This window comes from Oncorhynchus kisutch, linkage group LG30 (genome assembly GCF_002021735.2).
Source record: "Oncorhynchus kisutch isolate 150728-3 linkage group LG30, Okis_V2, whole genome shotgun sequence".
NCBI classification, from domain to species: Eukaryota; Metazoa; Chordata; class Actinopteri; order Salmoniformes; family Salmonidae; genus Oncorhynchus; species Oncorhynchus kisutch.
The window spans coordinates 28,403,263-28,416,326 of NC_034203.2; the positions used below are offsets into that span (position 1 = coordinate 28,403,263).

General features: G+C 43.2%; 1 protein-coding gene across 4 annotated transcripts in view; it reads left to right on the plus strand.

Annotated features, from left to right (window-relative positions):
• Nucleotides 1-13,064, plus strand: part of LOC109874721 (arf-GAP with GTPase, ANK repeat and PH domain-containing protein 3) — a 261,538-nt gene that overhangs the window by 211,071 nt on the left and 37,403 nt on the right. For all 4 annotated transcript variants that reach the window (XR_004206343.1, XR_004206342.1, XM_031810043.1 and 1 more), the window contains exon 13: nt 4,494-4,655. Coding sequence is in view for 2 of the 4 variants with exons in the window: in XM_031810043.1 (XP_031665903.1) it covers nt 4,494-4,655 (162 nt within the window). In the remaining 2 variants the exon portion in view is untranslated. The remainder of the gene's footprint in view (nt 1-4,493; nt 4,656-13,064) is intronic.

A 13,064-nucleotide genomic window follows, 5' to 3' on the forward strand; every position in this document is an offset into this window, starting at 1 on the left:
ATGGTTCAGCATCCCTGTGGAATGCTTTCGACACCAGCAACAGGTGTGGCTGAAATAGCCGGATCCACTAATTTAAAGGGTTTAAAGGGTTTAAAATTGAGCATACAGCCATGCAATCTCCATAGCCAACATGGGCAGTAGAATGGCCTTATTGAGGAGCTCAGTGACTTTCAACGTGGCACCGTAAATAGGATGACACCTTTCCAACAAGTCAGTTCGTCAAATTTCTGCCCTGCCAGAGCTGCCCCGGTCAACTGGTAATGTCTAGGATCAACAACGGCTCAGCCGCAAAGTGGTAAGCAACACAAGCTTACAGAATGGGACCACCGAATGCTGAAGAGTGTAAAAATCGACTGTCCTCGGTTGCAGCACTCACTACTGAGTTCCAAACTATCTCTGGAAGCAACGTTGGCACAATAACTGTTCGTTGGGAGCTTCATGAAATGGGTTTCCACGGCCAAGCAACCGCACGCAAGCCTAAGATCACCATGCGCAATGCCAAGTGTCGGGTGGTGTGGTGTAAAGCTCACCACCATTGGACTCTTGAGTAGTGGAAACGCATTCTTTGGAGTGATGAATCACGCTTCACCATCTGGCAGTCCGATGGACGAATCTGGTGGATGCCAGGAGAACGCTACCTGCCCCAATACATAGTGCCAATTGTAAAGTTTGGCGGAAGAGGAATAATGGTCTGGAACTGCTTTTCATGATTTGGGCTAGGCCCCTTAGTTCCAGTAAGATAGCAAGGTCCATAGCGAGGGCCATACAGAAATGGTTTGTCAAGATCGGTGTAGTAGAACTTGACTGGCCTGCACACAGAGCCCTGACCTCAACCCCATTGAACATCTTTGAGATTAATTGGAACGCAGACTGTGAGCCAGGCCTAATCGCCCAACATCAGTGCCTGACCTCACTAATGCTCTTGTGGCTGAATGGAAGCAGGTCCCCACAGCAATGTTCCAACATCTAGTGGAAAGCCCAGAAGAGTGGAGGCTGTTATAGCAGCAAAGGGGGGACCAACTCCTTATTAATGGCCATGATTTTTAATGAGTTGTTCAACAAGCAGGTGTCCACATACTTTTGGTCATGTAGTGTATCTACACACAATTACCAAATGGTGTTATATTATTTTGTAATGCTACTGCATGACTCCAATGGTAAGGAGTTACTGTAGCTTCACTATAGATGTAGAAGTACTTTCGATGTACAATAGCTTAACAGATATAGTCTGGTTTATTCACAATGTTCATTCCTCTTTGGCAGTTACCATCTTTCACCTACTCAGTCAGTGTTAGAAAATAAAATAGCGATGACAAGTCTGAGCCACAGAAAAAGAACAAAGAAGGTACCGTATGTCTTCTCTTCACCCTAGTCTTATTAATTAGCCACCAAGCGGAAGCAAACTGATAGAAACATGGAGGGACTAGCTGAACATGTCCAACAAGAAACCTTCATATTCATTTTCTATTGCAGAATGTCTTGCTACGCTGTGCCCTAATGTATACGACCCATGTTTTGGGTGCAGGCGGAGCAGAGGATCATGGGTCATGTTCCACAACATTAGGGGCAGAAAATTGATAATTAGAAGTGTTTATGACACGACATGCCCCCAAAGGGGAGCCCTCCACTCTCACCTCAAGCCACATTAAACAAATGCTGCCTGTCATCGTCGAGAGGGGGACAAGGTTGGAGGGTTTGGGACCTCTCTCCGTTCCCTTCTCCTCCGCTCCGAGCTGTCATACAGAGCTGTGCTGGCGGGATAGACACTGGGGTAGAAATAAAGAGGGGGGGGGGGTGTAGAAGGGGGAGGGGAGAAGGTACTCTGTGGGCCCCTTTGCCCCCAGCTGTCTGCACCCAGCTAATGACTGGTCTCGGGGGCTTTTGTGGGAGAAGCAGGGAAATTGAAACAGACGCCCCGACACGCCACGCCACGGCTACATGTGTGGCTCTGCCTCTGTGCTGCCATTCAAAACCAACCGGTGAGGAGAGGAGAGAAGGAGGGAGGGAACTGGGGTTCTGGTAGGCTGGCCAGTACTAAGCATCACAAATTCACTATATGCTTATTGATCTTGAGGCGTCCATTAAGTTTCTATAATCAATAGCCTTTTTTGTATCTCCTATATAAATTTGTCCACATTTGACTGTTAATAGCTAGGTTTGCATCCATTTTGACAACAATTTGCAAGCGAATATTCAAAAATCTGGAGAAAGAAAACATTGGTTTCTCTAACCGCTAGGGTAGCCTAGTGGTTAGAGCATTGGACTAGTAACTGAAAGGTTGTAAGTTCAAATCCCCGAGCTGACAAGGTACAAAATCTGTCGTTCTGCCCCTGAACAGGCAGTTAACCCACTGTTCCTAGGCCGTCATTGAAAATAAGAATTTGTTCTTAACTGACTTGCCTAGTAAAATAAAGGTTAAAAAAAAAAAATGCTAATGTTTACCACCAGTGGTGTTTCCATCAAACTTACTTGTTGCTGATAAAAGCTGTGTGTGATGACGTAGTGGACATAAAGCACTTGTACACTTAGGTTTCCATGTACTGAATAACAAAACGAGCTAATGTGTTTCCATCGTATTTTCAACTCTACCGATAGTTTTGTCACAAAATCTGTTGCGATAGATGGCATACTTGCCCAATCTCATGCTCTCTAGACAACCGTTCGCTGATACAGGGTGGACAGGGTAGATTATATGATGACATATGGATAAGCGCAATATCATTTATATTTGATAATTGGCAGCCAAGCATTTAAATAATACCCTTGATATTTTGGGAAAATTGCTTGAAGCTCATCACCATGCACTTAACTACCATAAGTTAAGTTTTCATCTGCCTATAAACTCAGCATGTTTTTCCACGTGGTGGTGGTAGTAGAACGTAACATATCATTGCGTGACTCCAAGTTTACTTTGACATGATGGTTATTATGTAAATTTTTACGCATAAATGCATTTCCACTGGAATTGTCACAACCTATTTTACAGACTAAAAAATTATCACCCAGTCTAGCGTATTTTGTTTTATCGACATTAGGACATTTTACTGACAAATTTGCGGTTTCAATGTCGTGAGTTTTTTTTATGCGTCAGGTTATTCATCCACATGAAATGGTTAGATGAAACCTGGTTATTCATGTGAAATAAGATAAACATATGCATTCCACTACGAGTGTACAAAATATGTATGCTTCCTCTTAAAAATCTCAATTAAAATGTTGTTCTGATAAATCCAACAGCATTTATACATACCGCATTAACAGATGTACTGGCTGTATTGAGTGAGACTCTTGATGTATCTTACTCAGTGACATCAAAAAGAATCTCAACGAATGTATGCCTATAGTGTGTTGGCTCCTATATTTTTATGCCCACGCTCCAACCAGGCTGCCTGGGGCCTTTAAAGAGCTCCAGTCTCCTCCACTTAAGCATCCTCCACCTCCTGCTGAGCCCATCCCACATCCCACTCCTCCCTCCAACATAGCCCCATCTCCCGTAAGGTAATGACCAAATTAGGCCTAACAACTGATGTTGTACACTAGTGGCTAATGGCACAGCCAGCGACAGTGGCGGCATTAGAGTATGTGCAACGACAACGGCAATAATCCCTGATACGAGCCCCCTTTCTTCTTGTCCTACCGCCCTCCGCTCCTGGTGCCTGGGGCTGGGACGGTGCGGAGGGAGGGAGAGGAAAATGAATGGAGTTTGCCACACTACAATGAACTTTTGATGGGAGACAATGGAGGAGGCTGCCTGCTCTCCACACGGGGTGGCAGAAGGAGAGCAATATGGGGCCCATGGACTGGCCATCGCTGCCTCTCCCCGGCCCCCAAGGCTCCTGGGCCCCCATCTCTTCTCTCCCCAGATTCATAATGGCATCCTGAGGGGGAGAGGGAAAGTGATGTAAAATGTCAGGAAACCAGAAAGATGGCAAGTTGACCCCCCCACCCGTACCCACTCCTCCATCTTTTCAGCCCCCTATCTCCTCTTTGCCCAACTGTGGTGCAGGTTAAATATCACATTTGTAAAATCACTTAGGCAACCAGAAACAAAGCCAGCTCTTAGGCCCTTGTCACTCACTGACAGTTGTCTAGAGAGCTTGGCCTGAGGCTAACCTAACTAACCATTTGTTAGCTAAGCTGCCCCCATACCTGTCTGTTCTTCCTTCGTCCGCTCTAAAGCCACAGCAGTACAGATACTTTTGGACCGCTAGTATCTCAGTTTTGGGATGGCATCTTTTTTATTGCGATTACTTTGCATTCATTTAGTTGGTATCAGGGTATGAATTACCACTGTATGGTGTTTTTATAATATGGTACATAATCACTAGTCAATATCTCATGATTCATATCCTTCTGTCTTTCCCTTCTAAACTTGCAAATGTAGTATGTTTCTGTGTGTGTTTACACAGTATTTAACATCTTGTACATAGCATGTCAAAAAGTACAGTTGATCGTGATATCTTTTACTGATCAGTGTTTCTCTCTTTCTCCAGCCAACGGGATGGCCGAGCCCCTGACCTGCAGCTCTGGGGTGGGCAGTGCCACCAGTCCCAAGCAGGAGCCTCCCCCCTCGCCTCACTCCAACCGCAAGAGACACAGACGGAAAAAGAGCACAGGCATCACCAAGCCAGACGGACCATCTACAGGCAACGAAGGTAAGCCAGGAGTTAACACAGGAGTTATAGAAGATGCTCCTTCTGCAAACTCATCAAAACAGTCTGCAACAATGCATAAACATTTAAAACAGTCTGAAATGGCAACATATTCTGAAACTGCAACAAAAACAAACAAGTGCAAACGTAGTAAATCTGGTTAGTGTACTGGAGTCCAGTGCAAGTCCAGGTATAGCCTCCCTTATTCTCCCCATCTAGCCATAGTGTGAAGAACCAACCGCCCTGAGCTCCAGAAGCTGTGGATCTCCTCTTCTCCACTTCTCCACTCTCTCCACTCTTCTCCGCAATGGAGTGGCAGCTAACCCTCTGCTCAATTAATAATGATTCTCCAGACTGATGATGAATGGACAGCTCTAATTGGATGGCATTGTGAAACACAGACTCCTGTCTCTAAGGCCATAAAACTGATGTCACTGGAGCCAAAGATGATCAATCAACATGATTGATACGCTGCATATCGACAGCATTGGCACCGACGCCTCCTTAATGACCCTTAGTATTTATAATCATTACACTTTTACCATGGTGTTGCTAACAGACCTCCTAGTTTGAAAGAGACTGCCTTCTAGTTTGAATGAGACCACTGACCACATCGTTTCAAGCATAGATCACAAGCACCGGTGGTAAGTGTTGTTGTTGATATGTTGGTACACTAGTTTCAATTTCAAAGGTATGTGAGTGTGTTTATTATGTTTCTCTATTTGGTCTCTTTCAGCCAACTTGGATAATTCTTACCCCTGTTTTCCGTAGGAGTATTGATTTGACAGTATATAACATGTAAGCCATATTCACATCACCATGATTGTGCCCTCATTTGTTCCTAAGTACGTTTGCCCATAATGCCCTATACTGAATCTAATTCTCTCATGCATTCCAAGAAAGAATTTAGACCTTAATGGACCAGCACTGTCAGAATCACTCCAATAACGGTCTTAGGGGCTTGAATGAGTGATGGCTAACATTAGGGGGCTGGGTGGATTCCCTCCGCCACATTGCATTGAGGGCAATATGAGTGTACATTAGCCCATCTCAACGTCACTCTCAACCTTTTGTTCTGTCCCATATAGCTTGAAATCAATAATTAGTCCACAATAAAATGACAAACTTTTTGCTCTAGTTTTGGATAAGTGATCGTGTGGTGTCAATGGAAGTGAATGGAAGTCAGCGTGTGGTGGTGTCAATGGAAGTGAATGGAAGTCAGCATGTGGTGGTGTCAATGGAAGTGAATGGAAGTCAACATGTGGTGTCAATGGATGTGAATGGAAGACAGCATGTAGTGGTGTCGATTGAATAGAATGGAAGTCAACATGTGGTGTCAATGGATGTGAATGGAAGACAGCATGTAGTGGTGTCGATTGAATAGAATGGAAGTCAATGGAAACGTGTGGATTTAGAAAGTTTTACTCTTTGTTTTAATATACAGTCATGGCCAAAAGTTTTGTGAATGACACAAATATTACCGTAATTTTCACAAAGTCCTCTGCCTCAGTTTGTATGATGGCAATTTGCATATACTCCATGTTATGAAGAGTGATCAGATGAATTGCAATTCATTGCAAAGTCCCTCTTTGCCATGCAAATGAACTGAATCGCCAAAAAACATTTCCACTGCATTTCAGCCCTGCCACAAAAGGACCAGCTGACATCATGTCAGTGATTCTCTCGTTAACACAGGTGTGAGTGTTGACGAGGACAATGCTGGAGATCACTCTGTCATGGTGATTGAGTTCGAATAACAGACTGGAAGCTTCAAAAGGAGGGTGGTGCTTGGAATCATTGCTCTTCCTCTTTCAATCATGGTTACCTGTGTCGTGTCTTTGGCTATGCCGGATTAAGTGATATGACATGCTATTCTATAAAATAATTTCTCCGTAATTAATATCACCTGATTGAGCTAATCATGTAAATGTAATTTAGTCGGGCACCACAAAATAATATTTATAGAGCTGTTATCTTCCGAAATAAACTCTTAAAGACCGAGTAATATTTGACATCAATAGCAGTCAATATTAATCCTCATCTTAATTCAGTCTCATCTGAAAGTTGTAAATTATTGGTTCTGCACAAACCCTGGCTAACAATTTGAATCAGCAATACAAAATTGGGTTTAATTATTTATTTACTAAATACCTAATTAATCACACAGAATTACACATGCACATAATTAAATCATAACTTGATTACAAATGACGTCATAAAGGAAAACGTCCCTAGCGGGCGGAACAGATATGACAGGAAATGAAAGGAAAGGGCTGGGTTTGAGTGAAAGAGCGGGAAGACTGAGGTACACAGTAAGAATCTGTGCTATCGTAAATACAGTATCTGATGCATTCTAAATATTTACTCTGCGCTTCGGTAGGTTGGTGGTAGATGGAAGGCCGTGTTGCCAAACTGAGTCCTTTGAAGAATGTCTCTGGATACGTTGTAGTAACGTTGTTGGGTGATAGACGGGATACTCTGTCTGTTCCTTCCTAACCCTCGTTGCATCTGCTGTTGCTACCTCAACGGCTAGGAGATATCACTTCTGTAGTGAATAAGAGTTCAAAGTTCATACCATTCGCAACCAAAGCTCACGCTGATGTCGGCTTCGTTCTGTAGTTATTATCTGAACCATTCTGACATAGGACTGTCGTCCTCAAGTCCTCGGAACAGGAGGTCATATTGTCGTCAAGGGCTTATATAGGACGGGAGAGGAGGGTGTGTTTGAAAAGTTTTATAGCCACTGATTGAGTAGAGCCCTATCTTATGAAGACCCAAATCACACATTTTAGAAGCTAAAATCACATTTCATCCCATCCCAAATAATTACATTTTCAAACATTTAAATTGAACAACAATTCCATGTGAATCCGATAACTCTGATGTGTAGACTTTCCACTGTAGAGTTTATGTCATCTTATCATTGATGAGAATGTCTCAGATGACAACCGAACTGACGTCATATTCATTAAGTACCACCGCATATGTTCAATTGTTCGGATTACCGGAATATAGTTAATTTCCCCCCACCTACTGATGTTCCCAGAATCTCTATGTTAACCAAGGGTTTTGCAAATGTAACATCAGTAGGGTAGAGAGAGAAAAAGGGGGGAAGAGGTATTTATGACTGTCACAAACCTACCCCCCAGGCCAACGTCATGACACCTGCAAGGAGACACGTGCCGTCATCATTGCTTTGCACAAAAAGGGCTTCACAGGCAAGGATATTGCTGCCAGTAAGATTGCACCTAAATCAACAATTTATCGGATCATCAAGAACTTCAAGGAGAGCGGTTCAATTGTTGTGAAGAAGGCTTCAGGGCGCCCAAGAAGGTCCAGCAAGCGCCAGGACCGTCTCCTAAATTTGATTCAGCTGCGGGATCGGGGCACCACCAGTATAGAGCTTGCTCAGGAATGGCAGCAGGCAGGTGTGAGTGCATCTGCACGCACAGTGAGGCGAAGACTTTTGTAGGATGGCCTGGTGTCAAGAAGGGCAGCAAAGAAGCCTCTTCTCTCCAGGAAAAACATCAGGGACAGACTGATATTCTACAAAAGGTACAGGGATTGGACTACTGAGGACTGGGGTAAAGTCATTTTCTCTGATGAATCCCCTTTCCGATTGTTTGAGGCATCTGGAAAAAAGCTTGTCCGGAGAAGACAAGGTGAGCACTACCAACAGTCCTGTGTCATGCCAACAGTAAAGCATCCTGAGACCATTCATGTGTGGGGTTGCTTCTCAGCCAAGGGAGTGGGCTCACTCACAATTGTGCCTAAGAACACAGCCATGAATAAAGAATGATACCAACACATCCTCGGAGAGCAACTTCTCCCAACCATCCAGGAACATTTTGGTGACGAACAATGCCTTTTCCAGCATGGTGGAACACCTTGCCATTAGACAAAAGTGATAACTAAGTGGCTCGGGGAACAAAACATCAATATTTTGGGTGCATGGCCAGGAAACTCCCCAGACCTTAATCCCATTGAGAACTTGTGGTCAATCCTCAAGAGGTAGGTGGAAAAACAAAACCCCACAAATTCTGACAAACTCCAAGCATTGATTATGCAAGAATGGGCTGCCATCAGTCAGGATGAGGCTAAAATCAGGATTGCTAATTTTGTAAATGACTATTGTAGCTGGAAACGGCAGATTTTTAATGGAATATCTACATAGGCTTACAGAGGCCCATTATCAGCAGCCGTAACTCCTGTGTTCCAATGGCACATTGTGTTAGGTAACAAGTTTATAATTTTAAAAGGCTAATTGATCATTAGAAAACCCTTTTGCAATTATGTTAGCACAGCTGAAAACTGTTGTGGTGATTAAAGAAGCAATAAAACGGGCCGTCTTTAGACTACTGCTTTTCTTTCAATAATAAGGACAGTTCTAAGTGACCCCAAACTTTTGAACGGTAGTGTGTATATATATATATATATATTTTTTTTTTACCTCTCTTCTGAGATTTTCTATTAGCTACAGATTGTATGTTCTACTGAACGCTTCTGGAATACAGGCATATTGCTTAAATATCAGAATCACTCAAGTGTTGGGTGCAGGTTGTGTCTCTTGAAAGAGGGAGGGAGGGAGGGAGGGAGGGAGGGAGGGAAGGGAGGGAGGGAGGGAGGGAGGGAGGGAGGGAGGGAGGGAGGGAGGGAGGGAGGGAGGGAGGGAGGGAAGGGAGGGAGGGAGGGAGGGAGGGGTTGGATCCTTGAATAAATTGATGGATTGGGAGGGAGGGAGGGAGGGAGGGAGGGAGGGAGGGAGGGAGGGAGGGAGGGAGGGAGGGAGGGAGGGAGGGAGGGAGGGAGGGAGGGAGGGAGGGAGGGAGGGAGGGAGGGGTTGGATCCTTGAATAAATTGATATCAGTTTATCTAATTTACTGGGCAATCAGAGCCCTGGAATGGAGGCCGAAATTGAGTTTTAGTTGTTGTGAAGCGTCATAAATCAAAGGAGTGTGAGCTTTTTAAGGTGATCAGTCATTTTAGTCAATATGGGAAGAACAGGTTGTGTAAAGGGGTCTTGAGAAACTGTTGCTACTGTGAAGTCTTGTCTGTAGCCAAGGAGATATCTTAGCCAGGCAGTTATGTTTATAAATTAGTAGGGCCAGGGAAGTATTCCTGACCACATTACCTACCCAGGAAAACCTCTGGATCCTAGTTATAGACTTCAACTTGGGTCAAGAGTTTTCCTGGGCAGATCATGTGGTCAGGAAAAAATGTTGCTCCCTATATACCATGCGTCCTAATTCCATTCCTTATTGCTTATTGCTTCAGGGTCTAAGCCACTAATGTCTAAGCTGACATATGGCGTTGTTTTAAGATGATCATGGATAATTGAGCTATTTGATTTTGAATTTTAGGACCACTTTAGGTATCAAAAAAGTATATTAAAATGGTTTGATAAAATATTGAATTTGGCCTTTACTACTATAGCCAATATAAATGCATTGAATAACACATTCATAAATTGCCAAAAATACTGTCCAAAAATAAATCATAAGGAATATGTTTTTGAAGTGTTTGTCCTATATCTAGTCGATATAGAAAGCTCAGGTAAATCTTTTTTTTACACATATTTAACCCTTTTTTGGGGGTAGGCACAATACTACCTCCATACTTCCATAAAATGTTTTAACTGGGACCAGTTAACTTCAGACGAGTTCCGTGACACTTGTGGGGGACGTAGAGCAAAACGGACACCACCATCGTGTTCGTTCGGACCAGTTACAGATGTTTTTGTATGAAGACCTATGTTCGGGATGTCTCATGGTCTGACAAACACAGGTGTAGCTCGGCCACTTTCCACCGCAGATGAGGAAGCGTGGCATAGCGGATGTGGTGGCTTTTGATGGGGATTTTTTTATTATGTTATTTAGATTGCAGCACTCACTACTGTAAGTTACTCTTGATAAGAGTGTCTGCTAAATGACTAAAATGTCAAATGTTTATTTTGGGCCATTTTAGTCAGGGAAGTCAATTAAGCAGTCTGACTATTGATTGAAAGTCACCTTAACTTCCTTTGTGAGTCGAGAACAGTTCCAGTGGCATATAGTAGAGGCAGGACATGCAGAGTGAATTCTTCCCACCATGTCAACTGCGTGTCAACTGAAGTGCACAACAGATACAGCCCCGAATATCCCATTGCACTGCCAGAGCCGTGTGCAGTGTAATGAACTTCTCATGTGCTTAAAGAATGATGCAGGATGCATGGCGACACAACTGACAGCCTCTTAATGTGTTTCTCAGCAGCGGCCCGGCGTCGGGGCTCTTGGTACGAGCTGCTCGCACACCACCCGCATGCCGCCCTCCTTTAAAACCCACTGGAAAATCGATGGGCGATAAAGTGTTGTGTTCTGGGGGAGGCCCTTCTGATTACTACAGACTGTCAGGCTTCATTAATCTATTTATCTTTTAAAAGAAGGAAAGTGTATCAAATGTTCATTGTTTGATATGTGGGGTTTAGCGTATTCAGTGGAAAGAGGCAACAGACGGGCAGAGATGGAGGGATGGAGAGCGAAAGAGGAGGAAGAAATGAGGAGAGAAGAAGAGAGGTGGTTCAGATCCTTCACAGTTTTATAGATGAGGACATTTGATCTTGTCAGGGGGACAGCAGTGAGGTTTTAAGTGGTTGACAAAAATTATTAGACACAAATGATTTTTTCTAATATTTTTTTTTTTTCTTCATGTTTACCAGTTAAACTTATGTCTTGCCATGTTCTGTCAGTTGCATTTATGGCAGATTTGTATTCACAGGTAGCCTTGTTATAAACTGCAGCTAGATGTGAGTCGGTTGAAAATGATTTTGCTTGAAACCAGAGATGTTCATTGCAAATGACTACTCTTCTTCGAGTTGGTGTTCAGAAGCTACCTTTATGTGTAGATAGCATTGTTGTTGTCACGCCCTGACCATAGAGATCCTTTTATTCTCTTTGTTTGTTTGGTCAGGGTGTGACTCGGGTGGGAAAGTCTATGCTTTCTGGTTCTTTGTTTTTGGCCGGGTATGAGTCTCAATCAGGGACAGCTGTCTATCGTTGTCTCTGATTGGGAATCATACTTAGGCAGCCTTTTTCCTTTTCTCATTTGTGGGTTGTTGACTTTGTTAGTGGCATGTTTAGCCTTACAGAGCTTCACGTTCGTTTTATTGGCGACATTTAAAATAAAATAATGTAGGCTTACCACGCTGCACCTTGGTCCGGTCATTTCCTTGACAACGATCGTGACAGTTGTATCATTCCACAGAGAATAATCATCCACCTTCAACTGACGGTAACCCAGTTACACTTTTTACTGTTTATCCTAGCCCTAACCTTAACTCTTTTTCTCATTGAGGTTAGGGTATAAAGTACATACAATAATATCCAGAGTGGTAACCCAGAGTCCTCCACTCTACCTCAGTGTGTTAGGGGTTATATTAGGGATGGGCATTTTAAATCATTTAGTAATTTAATATCATGATTTTTTTTCTCGCATATTTGGAAAATCAAAATACATGGATTGTTTTTACTTTCTTTAAACTTGGACGCTTGTTTGCTGCGCTGCCTTAGCGACTCGGGAGAGAGGGTAAGTGTTGAAGCAGGGCGGGGGATGGCCAGGGGCCGGTGGTGTGTGTGAAACAGGAGGGAGAGAGAGAGAGAAAGTAGTCACTGACTCGCTAGGTCAAAGTTCCCCAACTGGCGACTGTAAAAACACCAGGAAATCAGTTCCAAGTGATTTTCATTTTAGAAATATGTTTCAACACATAATAGAGAGATGTGAATTTATACAAATAATAATAATTGATTGGATTTATATAGCCTTTTTTTACTAACTGAAGTACTCAATGCGCTTTACATAGTAGGGGGTTAACTCACCTCATCCACCATCAATCTGTAGCACCCACCTCAGTGATACACGGCAACCATTTTTGGGCAAGAATGCTCACCACAGATCAGCTATCAGGTGGAGAGGTGAGGAGTGATATATGCCAGTCAGAAATGAGAGGGATGATTAGGTGGCCAGGTTGGGCATTTACAGTTGTAAGAAAAAGTTTGTGAACCTTTTGGAATTACCTGAATTTCAGCATTGATTACTCATAAAAGTGTGGTCTGATCTTCATCTAAGTCACAATAATAGACAAACACAATCTGACTAAACTAATAACACACAAACAGTTGTAGTTTTCAAATGTTTATTTAAGACATTGAGTAATCATTCACAGTGCAGGCTGGAAAAAGTAAGTGAACCCCTGAATTTAGTAACTTCCTCCTTTAGCAGCAGCAACTTCCACCAAACGTTTCCTGTAGCTGCTTATAAGACTTGCACAACGTTGAGGAGGAATTTTGAACCATTCCTCCCTACAAATCTGTTTCAGGTCAACAATATTTCTGGGTTGGCTTGATTGTACAGCCCTCTTTAGGTCATGCCACAGCATCT